This window comes from Lolium perenne, chromosome 7 (assembly GCF_019359855.2).
Source record: "Lolium perenne isolate Kyuss_39 chromosome 7, Kyuss_2.0, whole genome shotgun sequence".
Lineage (NCBI taxonomy): Eukaryota > Viridiplantae > Streptophyta > Magnoliopsida > Poales > Poaceae > Lolium > Lolium perenne.
In genome coordinates this window covers 300,632,139-300,652,132 of record NC_067250.2, presented here as the reverse complement: position 1 = coordinate 300,652,132, position 19,994 = coordinate 300,632,139, and the positions used below count along the sequence as shown (strand labels likewise).

The 19,994-nt window shown below is 50.1% G+C and overlaps 1 protein-coding gene and 1 non-coding gene across 2 annotated transcripts; both read left to right on the top strand.

The window, feature by feature from the left end:
• The first annotated feature begins 1,776 nt into the window (after positions 1–1,776).
• On the top strand, positions 1,777–13,051 carry LOC127312032 (peptidyl-prolyl cis-trans isomerase CYP59). Its single transcript, XM_051342511.2, has 14 exons — positions 1,777–2,085; positions 2,744–2,848; positions 3,022–3,139; positions 3,219–3,269; positions 3,368–3,465; positions 3,836–3,935; positions 4,093–4,212; positions 4,306–4,383; positions 4,623–4,669; positions 4,751–4,806; positions 10,834–10,874; positions 11,144–11,249; positions 12,049–12,181; positions 12,261–13,051. The coding sequence occupies exons 1-14, from the start codon at positions 1,988–1,990 to the stop codon at positions 12,793–12,795; spliced, it is 1,686 nt and encodes a 561-aa protein (XP_051198471.1). The 5' UTR covers positions 1,777–1,987; the 3' UTR covers positions 12,796–13,051.
• A 495-nt stretch (positions 13,052–13,546) lies between these two features.
• LOC127318192 (U5 spliceosomal RNA) lies at positions 13,547–13,666 on the top strand. The gene has a single exon (XR_007861747.1). It is a non-coding gene; the product is annotated as a U5 spliceosomal RNA (small nuclear RNA).
• Positions 13,667–19,994: the final 6,328 nt, after the last annotated feature.

The following is a 19,994-nucleotide window of genomic DNA, read 5'->3' as shown; positions in this document are numbered from 1 at the left end:
CGGTGCTCGTTCCTCTATTTTTAAAAATTACAAATAGAATTGCAAGTCGCTCAGTATGTCAATTTCACAAGAAAACAAGAAATCGCTCAGCCGGATCGATATCGGTGGATCTTGGCCAAACAAAATATTTTTCCTCGCTTACTTTCTACTTTTTTAAATATGTATAGGTTTAGCTATTCTCTTTAATAAAAAAATATTTTTTTTGATCAATTTCATATAAAAAGCAGTAAAAATATATGACACCATATTAGTATATTTTGAAGCTACAGTTAAGATGGATCCCGTGACTAGTGGTACTTATTTAGTGTCACAAACATTGCTACTTTTCTTTAGAAGTTGGTCAAATATAATAAAGTTTAACTTAGGACAAAAGCTAAAAGTAACTTATTCAGGGCAGAAGGAGTTAGCTTAAAAATCAACTCAAAAGTTTATTTTTGCCCCCGCTCTACTTTTGGTCACGCTCCGCCACTGCGTATGATTCCCCCTCCCAATTAATTGAGTCATGAAAGGTAGAACACACAAAAGATAGGAGTTTCATGCTTTCTAGTATTAAATACCTAAAGGATGTGGTTTCATCGATACTCCGTAAATCATTAAAAAATAAAGGAAACATAAGAAACATTTCAGATAATATGGATATTAACGTAATAAAGTTCAAAAACCATTGATACATTATAGACGTATCACTAGGTTCTCATGATCTATTTTAGGGGGAGTAGCTTATGGTGAAGTTGTTGACCTACGGGTATCTCTAGCTGATGCGAGAGAGAGCAGATCATGGCAAATCCCGATAAAATGTTGTTCTGGTCTTGAATGGAACCAGTTAATTATGCTTGCTTGGAGGCGTCGTTATTTTGCTGCTCTCCTTCGTGAACGAATTGGAGTCTAGGGAAATGTCGTGATCCATAGTCTTATTGGATTAGAGGATAGAATTGTTTTCATGTATTGTCTGTCTGCGGAGGAATTGTCCTAGAGCCAATTACAACTAGACCGAGCGATGTGGCTTATCCATATGGATGTTGGGTCAGGTGCTTCAAATCCCCGCGCATGTTAACATGTGTGACAACAATGATGGCTATGGGATTAGTTCGCGATATGACATTTATCAAAATTCTTGCAACATCGTCCAATAGGCCGTGATATAATTCAGAGCTAACATACTTGACATGTGGTCATATATTTGCACACCAACATGTCATTATGGTAATCGATGTGTTGGTGCATCGCGCGATGTTGATGCCATTTGTATATGGTCAACTGATGTTTTTCACAACGACATGTGTGCGTGCGTCGGTTTTGCTTTGTTGGCCAATCCCAATGGGGTGCCATGGCTTGAACCACTTCATTTAAATTATTAATAAAGGAACAATAATTTGGCTCCGGTGCAAAAGAAATAGAAATATGTAAAGGAATAAATACTACAACTCAAATCAAATTATGTTATGAGGTTAAAAATGGATCAAATGAAACGCTCTTGACATCTAGATCTCTTTACCCAAGAAAAATAGGTAAACCTCACCTATTAACTTGAAATTTCTTATTTTTACAAAAATGGATTTTGACTGAATAGACTTGTTTTTATTCCAACTTATCTCTGAATATCGAGAACAGATTTGTAAAGCGGGCATGAAACTGGATTAAAAACAGGAATAACTTTTCCCTAAAAAAATACAGGAATAACTTGGCACCTGAATTCAGAGCCGCCATGTTTTCAAAATGAAATAAATTTGTACTGTCCGATCTTTCACAAACGGCCCAGATCTTGTTCTTGCCTTCCAAACCAAGCCCTTGGCCCTCCTCGGCGAGGCTTGTTTCTGGAAAAGGTTAGGGTTGGGATCGTCCCGGCGTGCATCCTCGGCGGCGCTCTGCCGGCGCCCGAGCTCCACCAACCTTCTGCCTTCTCCCCGGACATCCTACGCCCTCCCCGCCGCCCCCGCCGCCCCCGCCGCCCCCGCCGCCGTTCGGTTGCCGCCGGCAAGGGGCGAAGATGTCGGTTTTGATCGTCACAAGCGTGGGCGACATCGAACTGGATCTCCACACCGAGCAATGCCCCCTCACCACCAAGAACTTCCTCAAGCTCTGCAAGTAAGCACCCGCATCCATGTCCCGTTCCAGCCGCGGATTCCTTCTGTTGGTATTGGCAAACGGCTTCAAATCGAATACTTGCTTAGCTGTAATCTAGAGTCTCAGCTGGGTGTGGATTGGTTCGAAAGCGCGCTTCTACTTGGAGCTGCGACCTGTGTGGATTGGTGCCTGATTAGACTTCGCTTCGAGCAAGTGGAGCTCTAGCCACCATATTAGGGTGCATTAGGGGAATGCTCTCTCATGCTTAGAGCTGTTATGGCTTGTTTCATAAATTCCCTGAAAGTTATCAGAACTGAATTGAGATTGTGTGCAGGTTTTGCCTTATTGTGATGTAGCTCTCGTGTGTTCTGGTAGCTTGTTTCCACCCTGTTGTAGATTTAGTATTCCAAATGCAGTGGTTATATAAATGTGTCCGCTTCTCTTACCACAAAATAATGAACAGAATGAGTTCATGGATGAGTTAATTATTAGTAATTTAGTATAAAATGAGATCACCTAGTAGGAAGGAACTAGTTAACTTTTTGTTGTTAGAAGAAATAGGCCCCCAATGGTAGGGGGTGAACACCCACACCTTGCACAAACTGACTAGGCTCATCAGTTCCTTTGATTATTAATAAACAGGGTGCTCATTCTTTGGCATTATGCTTTACCTTAACAGAATGAAGTATTACAATGGCTGTCTGTTCCACAAGGTGGAGAAGGATTTTCTGGCGCAATCTGGGGATCCGACTGGAACTGGCAGTGGAGGTGATTCTGTGTACAAGTGAGCATCTTTTACTGAAACTCTCAGTATATTTATTTACCCATATTATGTTACTTTGTGTGTTTCTAAGCTATATGCAATAGAATTTGGTCATTTTTGTCCAATATTTACTTCAATCTAGGGTGCCTACTACCATCAAAGATATGCCTCAGAACTGAATCTTGTTTCTCCAGGTTTCTTTATGGTGATCAAGCTCGATTTTTTAATGATGAAATCCGACCAGAACTGAGGCATTCAAAAACTGGCACTGTTGCTATGGCAAGTGCTGGTGAGAATTGCAATGCCTCACAGGTACATTAGTACAACACTACTGATCATTCATTTCTAAGGGCCTTGATGCTCATTTTAACCCTTTTACTTGTGTTTTTAGTTCTACTTCACCTTGCGGGATGACATTGACTACCTTGACGATAAGCACACTGTAAGTAGTACCTTATTCCACTGTTTTTCCTGGATGGATCGGAGGCTGGTTATTGCTTTATCTTTAATGAGGTCAACTCTTTTCTCTGTCAATTGCAGGTCTTTGGGCAAGTTGCTGAAGGTGAAAGTTTTGACACACTGACAAAGATAAATGAAGCATATGTTGATGAAAGAGGAAGACCATTCAAGGACATAAGGTAAAATATTGTTTCATACCTTTGGTAAACTGCATAGTCAGGACATACAGGCCAAAAGACAGGGTAGTTCGTTTTGATGCCCTTGAGAGCTAAAAGTTTGCCAACTTCTGAAATTATGGCTTCTTAATATTTTTTTCTCCATTTTGTTTGATGCCAAATTTTGTTAAGGTTATGTTCTGTTTGTACTGCCCGGTTCATTTTTGGAAACAAACATGGCCAAAATATGAGCTGCCAATCTGATCTGAAAACTTTGCTTCTTTTCCATGCGCTTCTTTTGGGTACAAACCAATCAGGACTATTTGTTTTCCAGCATTTATTTCATTTTCTTTGTTTCTGCCTGCTCACTGTTTGCTAATTTCATTATGTACAGGATTAAACACACATACATCTTGGAGGATCCTTTTGATGATCCTCCTCAGCTTGCGGAACTTATTCCTGGGAATTCTCCATTAGGAAAACCACATGATGAGGTAAACTGAGTCACCCCAATTGTGTATTTCGAGTTATTGTAAATACAAATGGACATTTATGTCTTCTAGAACTATAAACGAGCTTATGTTTTCAATGCCATATGATGCCCCTCGTCTCTCAATATGTCATATTCTTTTTCGTGTTACAAATAAGCAGGTTGCAGAAGAGCGCCTAGAGGATAGCTGGGTCCCTTTAGATGAAACAGTGGATCCTGGTCAGCTTGAGGAGATGATTCGCTCTAAAGAAGCACATGCTAATGCAGTGATCCTTGAGAGTGTAAGTCTTGGTATCGAAGTCATCAGCTAACGCATCAATACTCTTAGTTGCTCATGATGTTCAGAACTGATGAAACACCTGTTGTTTATTCAGGTTGGAGACATTCCAGATGCTGAGGTCAAACCACCAGACAATGTCTTATTTGTTTGTAAACTCAATCCAGTGACACAGGTTAGTATCAGTTCGTCATTGTTTGCCTAGTTTTCTGCTCCTTTAGACCTTTATTTTATTTCATCATCCTGCTCTGCTGGCAGCTTGGCACACATTGCACTGCCGCTTATGATTTTTGTATGCTGTTGTGATTATCGGGCTGCTAATTATTTCGGACGTCCTAAATAAAATTTTAATTTTTCCATCCATTTTAACAATGTTTATTGATAAGGAGATTGGCTACTTCAATCATTTTGCAGGATGAAGATTTATATACAATCTTCTCACGTTTTGGAACTGTAACATCGTGAGTGCCTTTGCTAACTTCAATTGGCATATACATCTTCTTGTTTATGCTCTCCTTTAACTTCACATTCTTTGGTTGCAGAGCTGAAATAATTCGTGACTTCAAGACTGGAGATAGCTTATGCTATGCTTTTGTTGGTATGCTTATTCTCTCTAGAACTTTCTGTACTACATTAATATCAGATATGCCGTGAGGCAGATATTGAATAGAAATAGCAATGTTTTATTTGCGTAGGGAATCTTGGTTTCAGTTTGTTCATCAAAGAGTTGCATATATTTGGCCGTTTGGGCCTGCTATATAGACGTATGGTTGATGATTTATGCACGTTTTGAGTTCCAAGTATTACTAGCCATGCATACAATTTGCATAATGTAGTTTGCTAACAAACCGGTAACAGGACAATATGTGTTGTGGACTAGCAGCAAAAGGCAGTCCAAACAGAGGTAGATGTCTTCATTGTTAAAATTCCAAATGTTACTAGCTGCAATCACCTCATGTAGTTTTCTAACAAACTGGTAAATGTGCAAAACTACAAAATGTGTACAGCGGGGGATTACGAGTCTTTTAGGCCTTGTTTGGAAACAGTGGATTTCAGTGTATGGTAGTGTATTCTTCGCCGTGTTTTGGGTGGACACCCGATTCACTTCTCCAGGCCATGAAACGCGAGTGGAAAAAACGCGGCACCCACCTCGCGTCTGAAAATCAGCTCAACCCAACGTGTTTTCAGGAGTTTACTCGGGCTTACATGACTACAAACCGGGCTGCCAAATAGCTATGAAGTGTATTTTCGAGTAAATGGATAGGCTGGTACGATACGCGTGTATCCACCTAGAAACCGGGCAACCAAACAAGGCCTTAGGGAGCATTATCGTATTAAGAATGTATATATGATTATAGGAGTCTTAACATGTTAAGATTTTGATTCATGCTAGGAAATGCTTAAGGGCTATGCATGCACCGTACTATAAGGATGCTATTTCATAATCAACCAAGTATGAATAAGTCTATTTCCCTATAGCCATCCCACCTGGCTATCTTCCCCAACCTCTGCTACCCATCTCCCTACAGCCATCCCACTTGGCTATCCTCAGCAAGGTTGTTAACTGTGATCAAGTGGTAGAGGCTAGGGTTCTACCGGGTCTAGGGCGGAGGTTGTAAGGGTGGAAGTGAGGGCGGAGAGGTTGGAGAGCTCGGCGCCGATGGCTGGGCGCCGTCGCGGAGGAAGGAGGCGGCGGCTAGGGTTGGTGCGGCGGGCGCAGGGATCTCCTGTCTCCCTTCAGGAGACGAGACAGTAATGATACTGAATTATTGTCTGCTTAATCTCGAAGGGATACAAGTGTTTATATAGGAGGACGGCCTCCTCGAAACCCTAATTTACTTGGGCTAAGCCCCTAATTTACTTGGGCTAAGCCCACAACTAGCCACTAGTGGGCTTCCTGCGCGTATAGGTCAAACCGACCATAACATCTCTCCCCGCCTTCTCAAACAGCTCGTCCTCGAGCTGAACTTCTGGAAACTGCTGGCGGAGATCTTCAAGCTTCTCCCAAGTCGCCTCATCCTCGGGCAGGCCGGTCCAATGCACCAAGACGTGCCAAACACCACTGCGCTGTTGGGCCTTACGCCCGCCAACCCAAAAAGGTCCCTTCACGATCACTGACGATGGAGGACGGAAACCCGTGGAGGCGAACGATGCCGTCGAAGAAAGCGCGTGCCACGGACGCCGCCGTATAGGGATGACCGAGGGCGATGAAGTGCGCGTACTTGGAGAAGCGGTCAACCACCGTGAGGATGACGGACTTGCCGCCAACCTTCGGCAACCCCTCGATGAAGTCCATGGAGATGTCCGCCCACACCTGGGACGGCACGTCCAGCGGCTGCAGCAAGCCCGCCGGACGGAGCGTCTCCGTCTTGTTCCGCTGGCATGTGACACACGCCCGCACCCAGTCTCGCACCAGGGCGCCATCCCCTGGGATGTAAAAATCAGCGCGGAGACGGTGCAGGGTCTTCTGGACGCCCTCGTGACTGCGCAGAATGCGCCAAGGACAAGGCCTGGTGGCGCAGTCTCCATGATCCGGCACGAAGATGCGGCGTCCATGGAGGAGTAGTCCCTCGTCTGTGCGCCATGGCGCGGCCAGCTCGCCGTCGGCCAGGCGCGGCGCGCGCTGCGCATCCGCAGCCGTGGCAGTAGCGCGGCGAACCTCGTCGATGAAGGCGAAAGATGGCCCGGAGTGGATGCAGAGGGCTGCACCGACTGTGGGCGCATCCGCAGTGTCGTCAACGTCTCGGCGGGACAGGGCGTCGACGACTGTGTTGAGGCGGCCGGGGCGGTACTCGATGGTGAAGTCGAAGCCGAAGAGCTTGCTGATCCACTGGTGTTGCGGCACGGTGGAGAGGCGCTGATCCAGCAAACTTCAGGCTATAGTGGTCCGTGCGCACACGGAATGTCCGGCCCCAAAGGTACGCCCGCCAGTGGCGCACCGCCTGGACTAGCCCGATCAGCTCGCGTTCATATGCAGCGAGCTTGTGGTGGCGCGCGGCGAAGGGGCGACTGAAGAAGGCGAGTGGACCCTCGCCCTGGTGAAGGACGGTGCCGAAGCCAATGCCGGAGGCGTCGCAGTCCACCACGAACGGCTCGTCGAAGTCCGGCATCTAAAGAACGGGACCCGTCGTGAGTGCCCGCTGCAGGGCGGCGAAGGCCGTGGCCGCCTCCTCGTCCCAGGAGAAGGCGTCGCGGCGAAGCAGGCGCGTGAGGGGCGCGGCAATGAGGCCGAAGTCCTGGATGTATCGCCGGTAGTATCCTGCGAGGCCCAAAAATCCGCGAAGAGCTCGTGGCGACTGGGGCGTTGGCCAGGCGGCGACGGCAGCGACCTTGTCCGCGTCCATCGCGACACCGTCAGCGGAGATGACGTGGCCCAAGTACGCGACGGAGGTCGTGCCAAACGAGCACTTCGAGCGCTTGAGGTGAAGACGATGCGCTCGAAGCTCGTTGAAGATGATGGCCACGTGCTGCAGGTGCTCCGCCCAAGATGCGCTGTAGATCAAAATATCATCAAAGAAAACAAGCACAAAGCGGCGTAAGTAGGGGCTGAGCACGTCGTTCATCAGAGCCTGGAAGGTCGCCGGGGCGTTGGAGAGGCCGAACGGCATCACCAAAAACTCGTAGTGGCCATGGTGAGTGCGGAACGCCGTCTTGGCGATGTCGTCCGGGTGCATGCGCACCTGATGATAGCCCGAGCGCAAGTCGAGCTTGGTGAAGAAGCGCATGCCATGTAGCTCGTCCAGGAGCTCATCCACGACGGGGATGGGGAACTTGTCCTTGGACGTGACGGTGTTGAGGGCGCGGAAGTCGATGCAGAAACACCACGTGTCGTCGGTCTTGCGCACAAGGAGCACGGGGGCGCAGAACGGTGACGTCGAGATCCGGATGATGCCCTGTGCTAGCATGACCGCCACCTGGCGCTCGAGCTCGTCCTTCTGCAGCTGGGGGAATGCCGTGCGGCCGCACGGCCTACGGGTGCCGTGTTTGGCAACAGTGGATGCGGTGGTCACGGTGGTCGCGAGGGAGGAGGCCCTGCGGCTCGTCGAAGAGGTCGCCGTCTCGCCGCGATGAAGTCGGCCAGGAGCGGATGCGCCTCGTCTAGCGCGGCGGCCATCAGGTGGAGCTGCGGGGATGTGCCAGTGCTGCCCACGCCCATCTAGTGAACACGGCGGCCGCCCTCGCGCCAGAAGATGAGGGACAACGCGTCGAGGTCCCACAGGATGGGGCCTAAAGTGCTCAGGAAGTCGAGGCCGAGGATGAAGTCGTAGCAGCCCAAGTCGATGCCGACGCAGTCGATGGCGAACGACTCGTCGCCCACGAGCATGGGAACCTGTCGCGCCACGCCCTGGCACGTAAGACGATCCCTGTTGGCGACGGTGACGCTGTACTTCTCCGATCCCGCCGACTGGAGAGCGAGGCGGCGCATGGCGGTGTTGGACAGGAAGTTGTGCGTGGAACCCGTGTCAACCAGCGCAGTGAGACGCTCCCCATTGATCGTCACCGGGAGCAGCATCGTCTTTGCCGTCTTGATGCCCGCCATAGCATGGAGAGAGACGACGAAGGCGGACGCGTCGACTGGCGCGTAGGTCGTGACACCGGCATCATTGACGTGGCGGCCGCGAGCTCGGCGGTGAGGGTCTCAACGTCGGCGTCGTCGACGGTCTCCAGGTAGAAGAGGCGGGCGCACGTGTGGCCCGGTGCGTACTTCTCGTCGCAGTTGAAGCACAGCCCCTGGCGGCGCCGCTCAAGCTGCTCCGCAGCCGTCAGCCGCTTGAAGGGGCGAGTCGGCGCAGAGGGAACCGCGGGCGCAGCTGCCGGTGCGGGCGCTGCGGGCGGTGGGTGTCGGGCGGGTCGGGCGCGGGACGAGCGGCGCCACGTTGCGCGTGAACCCGCCGCATGGCGAGGGCGCGCTGCTCGTAGGCTCGTGCGTACTACATGGCCGTCCGCAGTCCGCGGCTCGCGCATCTCGACGTCGACGCGGATGTAGTCGGGGAGGCCGCCGACGAAGAGATCGGCGCCGCCGTGCCGAGACGCCCGGGGCATGGCACGCGAGCGCTGAAAGCGGTCGGCGAAGTCCTGGACCGTGGTGGTGAAGGCGAGGCGTCCCGGCTCGCCGAGGCGGGCGCCACGGAGGGTCGGCCCAAACCGGCTGGAGGCACGGGTCGCGGAAACGCTCCCGGGCGGCATCCCGCCCTCGTCCCGCTCGAGGGCGTAGTACCAAGTCTGCGCGGCGCCCCGTAGGTGATAGGAGGCGATCCATGTGCGGTCGGTGCCGAGCGTCCGCCGCCCCGAAAAAACAGCTCACACCGGTTCAGCCGATTCGGGGGGTCGGTGGCGCCGTCGTAGGTGGCGAACTCCGGCTTAGTGAAGCGGGGCGGGCTGGTGCCAAAGGTGGAACCTCGGGGGCGCCTCACGGCGGCCCGGGTTGAAGGACGTGCTCGCGGCGAAGGGCCCGTAAACCCGCCAGACCGCGGGCGGTGGGCGGGCTGTCGAACCGTCGTCCGTGCCGCAAAGATGAGTGTAGACGGGCGACGCGTCGGTCCATGTGGGAATCGGCGAGGGTGACGGCGGCCACCACGCGGGCCGGCATTCTGGCGGCGGAGGCGGCCGTGGGGGCGGCGGCGGAGCGGTCGCCGGTGGGGGCGGCGGCGAACAGGGCCGGTGGGGGCGGCGGGTGCTGGCCAGCCTTGATCTCCGCGAGCTCGGGCGGATGGTGCGGAGGTCGTCGGCGAGGTCCGCCAAGGTAGCGGGCGGGGAGGTCGAGGCCCGTGGGGACGGCGGCGGCCTGGTCTCCGGTTGCGGCGGCGGCGGCCCCCTGCAGTGCGTGGGCGCCGGTCATGGCGGCGGGGGTGGTGTTGGTGGCGGCGGTGGACGTGGCGGCGATGGTGTCGACGGGGGGCTGTTGGAGCCCATGAGACCTAGGCAATCTGATACCAAAGTGGTAGAGGCTAGGGTTCTACCGGGTCTAGGGCGGAGGTTGTAAGGGTGGAAGTGAGGGCGGAGAGGTTGGAGAGTTCGGCGCCGGCGGCTGGGCGCCGTCGCGGAGGAAGGAGGCGGCGGCTAGGGTTGGTGCGGCGGGCGCAGGGATCTCCCGTCTCCCTTCAGGAGACGAGACAGTAATGATACTGAATTATTGTCTGCTTAATCTCGAAGGGATACAAGTGTTTATATAGGAGGACGGCCTCCTCGAAACCCTAATTTACTTGGGCTAAGCCCCTAATTTACTTGGGCTAAGCCCACAACTAGCCACTAGTGGGCTTCCTGCGCGTATAGGTCAAACCGACCATAACATCAAGGTTCAGCTAAAATTTCGCCAACATGCAACTGTGATGTTGCTTGATGCCCACCAACTGAATGCTCGGTGCAAAAATAGGGAACAATGAACACAAAAAATATTAGCTGTTTGCGCACCTTGAAAGTAATGACTTCTCTTTTTAATAAGTAAATTGAGCCTTAGATGCAGAGAAGGCTTTAGATGGTGCAGTTTTTGTATCGAGGTTCTGGTTTTGACAGTACATATTTCCATAGTATTAATTATCGGGCTGCATGTTGTAATAGAATATTCTAACAGCTTCACTGTCATAAGAGAAAATTCTAACAGTTTCCATTGATGATCTTTTGTCAGAATTTGAGGCAAAGGAGGCATGTGAACGTGCATTCTTCAAGGTTAGCATGTCCTACCTGCATTCCTGTAATTACAGTTAACAGATCCTTCCATCATATTTATCCACTAATTTGCGTTTTTTACTTATCATAGTTGCTGTTGTGCTATGTCAGTTACTCTTTACTCAAGAGTGTCCTGAATAATATAGTTTGTGATTTGATAATTCATTGTTGTCTTGCAGTTTTACTTATGACCTGCAATATGTTGATTGTTGGTATTTTTCCTTTAGCAATATATAGAGAACATTGCTTACTCAATGATATGCTTACAGATGGACAATTGTCTGATTGATGATCGGAGGATCCATGTCGATTTCAGTCAAAGTGTTTCAAAACTGTGGGGTCAGTTTAGGCAAAGCAAACGAAATGCAAATAAAGGTACAGGTCATTACCACATGTTCTTTTCCATGACATTGTTTTATTCTTGCAAAATGTGAATTCTCTTTGTGGTAGACAAAAAAAACTCTGAACAGTTAGCTGGGTATGGTACTACTACACCCTGGACAGTAGATGTTAGATACTCAGATTAGACCATATTATGTGTCCTACAACATCTAAAGAGAAATGTGAATTCATTTGAAGAACTTCTGAAATGTGAACAAAGCGTTTTTGGCTACTGGGAAATGTACTGTGAAATGTGCACTCTACTACTGGTCTAATTCTAATTCCTAAGAAAGACCACATAACATTTTCATTATTCCATTTATTTTGGTAGAAGTTGGAAAATTGTTGTGAATGTAACAGTTCCTTGCTACCAAATATATCATTATCAGTACTTTGTTAAGTTCGTTAGACATAACTTCTGGAGCATGCTGAAGATGTCCAGAGAAAGTGCCTGGAAAATGTTCAGCAATGGCAACAGTTTCTGTTAGATTGGCCAGTATGGCAAAGCTTTGTTAGCCAGTAGGAAATGTGAACAACAGGTTGCTACACTTTTTTGTGGCCAAGTTAGGAAAGTTATCACCTGTTTGGTTTATAGCTGCGTGCACAGCAAGATTTTTCTCTCTGCCACCTGGGTCCCACATGTCAAACTTAGATAAGTATATGGCAAGTTCTCCTTAGACTCACCAGTGTGGTTCCAGTTTTGATACGTACCCGTCATCTGTATTGTTTCTTGTTCAAGCATCCTGTAGAAACTCAAACGCAAATTATATGATACTATTATTTCCTATTGCAGATGGGTGCTTCAAGTGTGGTGCACCAAATCACATTGCCCGAGATTGTGATCAAGATGCCGAGCAGAAACCTAAAGGCCCAAATTACGTCCTGAAAGATGAAAACACTCAGCGAGGCGTGAATAACCGTCGAAGGTCACTCTCCATCTCCTTTCTGACTCAATATTTTTTACAGCATTGTTACATGCTCTGACAATGCACTCCTGTGTTGCAGTTACGATTTAGTTTTTGAGGATGATGCTGCCCATCAGAAAACAGACCGAAGAAAGGTCCAAAAAGTAGATGACCGGAGATCAGAGCTGCCTCCACGCGGCGACCGCGATAGGAACAGCCGGGAGAGAACTCACAGCGATGAGAAAGGAAGCAGGCAAGCTAAAGAAGATGATATGGCCCGAGGCCGAGGGGCCCGGAGGCAAGATGACTACCCCAGTTACAACAGATCCGGCGATCGAAGCTCTGGCAGGCCCGATGACCGTGACAGCAGGCACCAGAGGAGCAGCAGAAACAGGGACGATGATAATCAAGACTACAAACGGAGATCAGAGGCTGGTCGATACGACAGGGATAAGCCTGAAGGTGAGCGGCGCCACAGAGATGAAGACGATGGCCGCGGAAAGGGCGATCGCCACAAGAGAGACGACCGTGACCGTAGGGCACGGAGCCCTGATGCTGATAGACATAGAAGAGACGACAGTGGACACCGCGAGGCGAGCAGGCACAGGGAAAGGCGGCACCGAGATGATAGATAGCCTGATGCTACATCACTTGTCAGTTTTGCCTCGCCCGTTCTTTATTTTACAGAGTTGATGATGTAGATCAAAGCGTGTAACTCAGCATGAATAGATGTTGACTGTATATGAGAGCTTGAGAAGTTTTCATTTCTGAATGTATCGTTGTGTGGAATCAGACTAGCCGGCTGTTGTAGTGTTCAACTGTTTACTCGTCCCCGTGCACACTATTCTGTGGTATAATTAATCATCTATCTGCAGCGAAAAGTTCTGCTCATTTGTGCCAATGTAAGCGTTAGATTTATTATCGTATCTTCAGTTGAATCGTCATTTTTTTGTCAGTGAAAAATGAGAACTTTACATGTAAAAATTGTATGCTTAGCCCAAATATGCCTTTGATAGCCCCAGAGGATGCTGGATGGGTATGGCTACTGAGTTGCTTCGCCGAACATTTTATTACTTGGCACAGTTTAGAAATAAAACGTGCGACAACATTTGGGTATGAAATAAATATGGTCTTGCAAAAATTCGTTTGGAGAGAACTTAATGCTAAAAATGAGACCACGATGGCTGCAAAGCATCAAGGAAGGCCCAACAGGCTTTTGGCTTTACCGATGCTGAGGCCCATGCGGGAGATTGTTGATCTGTTTGCAAAGCAGCGCTCCCTGGTTGAAGTTACAAGTTGGAATAGTCCCACCTCGCTCGGCTAGGAGGATCTGCGCTCACCAAGGTGCTACATATAGACCGGTAGGTGCTGGGTAGAAACTCAAGCAGCTGCGTGGTGAGGACAAAGCGAACTATTCTTTCGCCTTTTACTAAAGAATACCGTGTCCGCGCCACACATGTGCAGCATACTCTAATTTTTATAGGGTGGTCTTCTCTTTGAGAAGGTCTCCCACAAATCGAAGTTAAATCTTAGTTTAGAGCATCTCCACTCGTTTGCCCTCCCCACGCTGAAATTTGGGGAAATTTACTAAATTTCGCGTGGGGAGGAGTAGTTTCCTAGCCGCGATCTCAGGTGAAGACGGCGATTTAAATTTGAAAACGTAAACTTGACAAACTACGTCCTAAAATGGTCGAATTTAGACTAAATTTAATGATATTTACTATATAGAGGGCGAAGTTCGTACATAGAGACCGAATTCGACTATATTTCGAATTCGGCTAGGGAAATACAACTGTAAATATGAAAACACGGCGCTCTACATGCCGAAATGGCGGTAGAACACCGTGTAGTCGCCGCCATCCTCGTCGGAGCTGTCGTCGTCGAACTGTGGCGGCGCCGAAGCCGCCTGGCTGCTGCCTTGGCCGGCGTCTCCCCATCGGCCGCTGGTGCGAGGCGGGGACGGCGATGGCTTGCACAGCTCGTCGTCGGAGGCTTCGAGGTCGATGACGGGGACGACGGCGCCGGATGGAGGAGTCGCAGGCCGCCGGAAGCGAGCGGCGTCCTGGAGGTGCCTCGCCTGCCGCTCCGCTTCCTCCTTATCCCACTGCTCCCTCGACCAGGCGCAGGCCTGGTCGAGCGGCATGGCGTTGTCGGCGGGTACGAGGTCCTGGAGGGACCTCGCGATGACGGCTTCGAGGATGGCGGCGTCCTCGGCGCTTTCTTCCTCCTCGACCTTCACCTTCGCCGGCTGCGCTTCCGCTCGCCGGAGGTGTCGTGGTCGCGCTTGGGGCGGCGCCGTCCTTGTGCCGTCGATGGTTCGCGGATGACGATGCCGCCGCCGCCGCGCGTGTGGTGGCTCGCCGGGGAAGCCGGCTCCTTTTTCACCGGCGCCAAGGATGGCGCCGACCTGGAGATCGACCTCGCCGCCGAACCGGACGACGAGGAACTGGCAGCCATACGCCGTGGCTGCTAGCTGTTTCCCCGTTGGCGGCTGTTCGATGGAGGGGGCATCGTGAGCCTCGGCGAGTTGCCGCCCTCGATGTGCTCGAGGACGTTGTGGAGCGTCCTATCCGGCGCGCTCCACCAAGGCCGGTGACCCGCGGCGTTGTTGCGCGCAGGCGGAGGTGGCTGGCCGTCGTAGGACGCCAGTTCGCGCTCCCACCGCCGGAGAAAGAATGAATTCCACCGAGTGTAGTTCTCGGGGTGGTGGCGCGGGTCGGCGCGTTTTTCCTCCGTCATCCCCATCCGCGCCTCCTCGATGGCGACGTCGAGGGCGTGGCCCTGGGGCGGCGGTAGGATTGGCATGCCACCAGCGCTTAGCCGCCACCCGCCGCCGGGGGGCCTCGTGTCCGGCGGGCAGGGGTACCCCGCCTGGTGGAGGAGGTGCCCCTCCCACGTGTGGAGAGATCGGCGGGGGAACCCGTTGTTGGATGCGCCGTCGTCGTCGTAGAACGCCATCGTTGGAGGTGGAGGTGGAGGGTGAGTGGAGGAAGAATGGAGGAAGAGTGGAGCAGGGGCGTCGCGGCGAGCGGAGTGGCTTTAAATAGGCGCGGCGGGCGCCGGCGATTAATGCCGCGTGGAAGACGATGCGACGGCATTAACTCGCCGCGTGGAAGCTACGCGGCCGGCGAATGCTGACCGGCGGCAGGCTTTTATAGCGCGCGTAAGACGATGCGATGAGGACGACGATCGGTGTCTCTCGCCGACAAGTTGGGACCACCAGACGCGCGGGAAGTTTCCTCGCCGTTTCGCGCGCTTTTGTTTCGTCCGGAGTCCCCGAGAGCTCCCCGGGGGGCCGGGGATGGCGTGGGATCGCCGGATGAATTTAGGCCCAAATCCAGACGAAATCGAGAAACCGGGGGCGCGACTGGACCGAATTTCGCCGTCCGGATAAAAAAAGTCGTTCGGGGGGCTCGTCGGGGAGACGAGTGGAGATGCTTTTAGAGTAACCAATTTTCACCGTTTTGTAGCACGCAGAGCAAAGCAGATCTGGAGTTCTGCTGGAGCTGTGTTGCTTTACGCTAGATATTGGCACGCTCTGGAAACCTGGAGTTCGGACGCTGACTACTGAAACTCAAACTCCGGTCCGGCGGTGCCGCCGAAGCGGGAGAAGACCAGGCCAATGCAGCTGTAACCACGGCCGGCGCCACCGCTACTTCCCCGCCCACCGCGGTCACCGGCCTCCACCGCGCCCTCCACACCTCCAGGGCGCTCCCGCCTCTGCCTCTGGTACCTGGACAGCCGCTTCGCATGGTAGCTTCTTCCTACTCCTCGTAGCTGTTCCCCACGCATCTAGGGGTTAGATCTAGTTACAGCAGTTTGTGTGAAATACTCTGCTCAGGCACCGAGTTTATATGAAAATCAGTAAAGCAAAGCCCAATTCTGTTCCGGTGCAGCAGCAGCAGCAGCAATGCGATTTTACGATCACATGGGGATGGGGCGGATCAGGTGGGTTTCTTTAGGATTTCAGAGGATGAGCTGGCAAAGGTTGTAAAATATGATCTGGGTGCTTAGCCGCACGCCCCAGCCTCCACATATATATATAGCACACATAATATTACAAGATGATTACAACACGTATAAGACTAGGACTCGGTATCTTGGTGTGTACTCCAAGTCGGCTGGGCTACAGCCGTATCCTTCTCCAGCACGCCCCCGCAGGCTGAACCAGGGAGAGGATCGACGTGAAGACTGAACCTAAATTCGCGGAACAATAGAGTGGGCAGTCCCTTGGTGAATATATCAGCAAACTGCGAGGATGAGGGAACATGGAGAACACGCACATCACCAATAGCAACCTTCTCGCGGACAAAATGAATATCCAGCTCGATGTGTTTAGTCCGTCGATGATGAACCGGATTGGCTGACATGTAGACTGCACTGACATTGTCACAGTAGACAATAGTCGCATGATGAATAGGACGATGCAGCTCCTGAAGAATCTGTCGAACCCAGCAAGACTCAGCAACACATGTAGCCACAGCACGATATTCTGCTTCAGCACTGGAACGAGACACAGTCGTCTGACGTCTGGAGGACCAACTGATGAGATTGTCCCCAAGATACATACAGAACCCGGAAGTAGAACGTCTGGTGTCCGGGCAACCAGCCCAGTCGGCATCCGAATAGGCCACTAAGGAATGTGTGGATGAACGATGAAGAACAAGACCGAGATCAAGAGTACCCTTGAGATAACGAAGCACACGTTTGATAAGAGAAAAGTGAGAGTCACGTGGTGCATGCATATGGAGGCAAATCTGTTGGACGGCATACGCAATCTCTGGACGAGTTAAAGTAGCATACTGAAGAGCACCAGCAAGGCTGCGATATAGGGAAGGATCAGGAAAAGGAGAGCCGGAAGTGGCAGATAGCTTAGATTGTGTGTCAATGGGAGTGGAGACAGGGTGACAATCACTCATGCCGGCGCGAGAGAGAACATCCAAGAGATATTGTTTTTGGGAAAGGTGGAGACTAGTTGGTGTGCGAGTGACAGAGATACCAAGGAAATGATGGAGAGGACCGAGGTCTTTCATAGCAAATTCATGGCTAAGGGCAGTAGTGATGGTGGTAAGAAAGGCTTGAGAGGAGGCGGTGAGAATAATGTCATCGACATAGAGAAGGAGATAGGCTATATCTGTACCACGGCGAAGGATAAAAAGAGAGGCGTCAGACTTAGATTCAACAAAGCCAAGGGAGCGAGCATGGGAGGAAAACCGTTGGAACCAAGCTCGAGGGGCTTGTTTTAGACCATAGAGAGATTTGAGAAGACGACAGACATGAGTGGGATGTTGAGGATCAATGAAACCTGAAGGTTGCTGACTATAGACCACCTCATTAAGATGGCCATGAAGGAAGGCATTTTTAACATCTAGTTGATGAATAGGCCAATTATTAGTTAAGGAGAGAGAAAGAACAATGCAGATAGTAGCAGGTTTAACGACAGGGCTGAAGGTTTCATCAAAGTCGATGCCAGCCTGTTGCGAGAAACCCCGTACAACCCAGCGAGCTTTGTGACGAGAGAGAGAACCATCGGAGTTGAATTTATGGCGGAAAATCCATTTGCCACTAACAATGTTAGCACCTGGAGGGGAAGGAACAAGAGTCCAGGTTTGATTAAGGGTGAGGGCATCGGATTCCTCCTGCATAGCTTGACGCCAATTAAGATCACGTAGAGCTGTGAGATAATTATGAGGAATAGGGGAAGAGGCTATTGCTGAGAGGTTGAGTTTGTTGGGAGGGCCAGGAAGATGGCCGGTGGTAGAACGAGTACGGTGTGGAGGGGAAGGTGGAGGAGGGGGAGGTGGTGTGGGATGCTGTTGAGGAGAGGGTGGCGGGCTAGGTGTGGGTGGTTCTGGCGGGGCAGAGTTTTCGCCCAGGGCAGGCTGACGAACTGTCGGAGCGGGCGGTGGGGCAGGGTGGGCGGAAGGGATAGGGACAGGATCAAATAGATCAGGTTCAGGTGGTGTTGATGGTGAGTCAGGAGAGGCAGGGGCATAGGGGAATACGTGTTCATCAAAGACGACATGTCTGGAGATTATAATGCGACGGCCAGAGAGATCAAGGCAGCGATAACCGCTCTGATACCATGTTAAGCTTCATGCACTAGCCACTTGAATCAAAAGTCCGAACTGATGGAAAGGGCTAGGCAATCCACATATACACTTCACAACACCCCCACTCGCGTGTGACGGGAGAAGAGAAAGTCAACACGTGAAAGAAGAAGAGCACACCGAAACAGCGGTGGCTAAAGAGGGGGGCAACAACAATTTTTAGGCTTAATTGCGAAAACCATGTGAAAGCCAGGATTTGAACTCGAGACCTGGGGCTCTGATACCATGTAAAATATGATCTGGGTGCTTAGCCGCACGTCCCAGCCTCCACATATATATATATAGCACACATAATATTACAAGATGATTACAACACGTATAAGACTAGGACTCGGTATCTTGGTGTGTACTCCAAGTCGGCTGGGCTACAGCCGTATCCTTCTCCAACAAAGGTGCCTGCTCCGTGTTCACAGCTGAACCTATATCAGAAGATCTCTCTACAATTTTAGATATGATGTCGGCCGATTGTTTTCCCCGTTTACAGCTGCCCAAACTTCTTTCCTCAGAAATCGACAAAACCCGCAGGCTTCTTCTTTTGTACTCGTAGGTATGTATAATCTGTGGATGCACACATGCGCATGTGAAAAGCACACACTTAATCTGTAAAAAAAGTGCGCAAGCAGATATGTGTATTTTTATCCATTATTTAGCGGCTGTTCTGTTTTTTTTAGTTAAGAAATCTGAAGTACTGATTAGTGATCACAGCGAAAATAGTGTAGTCATTTATACAATTTTTTTTATGCTTAGTCAGTGTTGTTCAAAGTAGTATCACAGTGTTTCTGCCTCTTGAATCTGAACAGCAGTATGGGTAATTTAGGGGAACTTGTCATACAAGGTCAGGCATTTGCCATCGTCACTAATGTGATTTTTTTTGTGTGCAGTGTGCTTTTAGATTTTAGTTTGCAGTTATATTTGTCAATTGTTGATCTACATGTTTTCTAATTAGATACATGCATAATGTGTCTTTATCTTCTTACTATGGTATTGGAATCGACTGAGTACGTCAGACATGTCACATGTTCTAATTGAGTTTATGTTCTCATCTGTCGCCAACCTCTACTCATGGCCTTTCAGGCTTTCACTGTTCCTCCATATATTAAAACATGTGTTTACCTTCCGTATTGCTATGCTGTCATATGTTTTCTCAGTTTGCACAATATTAAGATCAAACAAAATATAACGATTTCTCTTTTCTTGTAATAAAAGGTTCTACTCTACGTCTCTACTTTATGTTCCTTGTTTCTAGTAATTTAGGTTTCTATGGAAAGATGATTTTTGTAATGTTCATGTCTAATGGTTTACATATACCTCACTGATCTGTGTGTGCATAGTTGGCAGCAGGCTTATTTATTTTTGTGGGAACTGTTTTGGTTTGTTCTTTCATGCTGGATGGAATTTCAGTCAGGGTATTGGACGCTGCTCTCTTCCATCATCCGGGAAAAGAAAATCAAGAAAACTTAACCTGTGTTGGAGTTGCATGGGCAGAGAGAAGAAGAGCTGAAAAGGAGATGAGAAAAGCGTGATGCAGTTGTTCCAGAAACGTCTCATTCTAGTTGGCTCCCTAGTTGCCAGCTCAATGCAGGGTCACTTTCATGTTTAAAAAATGTTTGCCAAGCAGGAAAAAGATATGCATTCAAGTGGCATGCTGAGTTGAAAGTTCAAAATGTTCAGGAAGACAAGTCTTTGTTCCACATCAGCTCTTTATTTTCTTACTATTATGCTCC

Excerpts from the sequence above, each read along its gene's own strand:
- LOC127312032 (XM_051342511.2), top strand. The coding sequence starts at position 1,988 with ATGTCGGTTTTGATCGTCACAAGCGTGGGCGACATCGAACTGGATCTC. Across the intron at positions 4,670-4,750 it reads CGTTTTGGAACTGTAACATC|AGCTGAAATAATTCGTGACT; the intron begins GTGAGTGCCTTT and ends CTTTGGTTGCAG. Across the intron at positions 4,807-10,833 it reads CTTATGCTATGCTTTTGTTG|AATTTGAGGCAAAGGAGGCA; the intron begins GTATGCTTATTC and ends ATCTTTTGTCAG.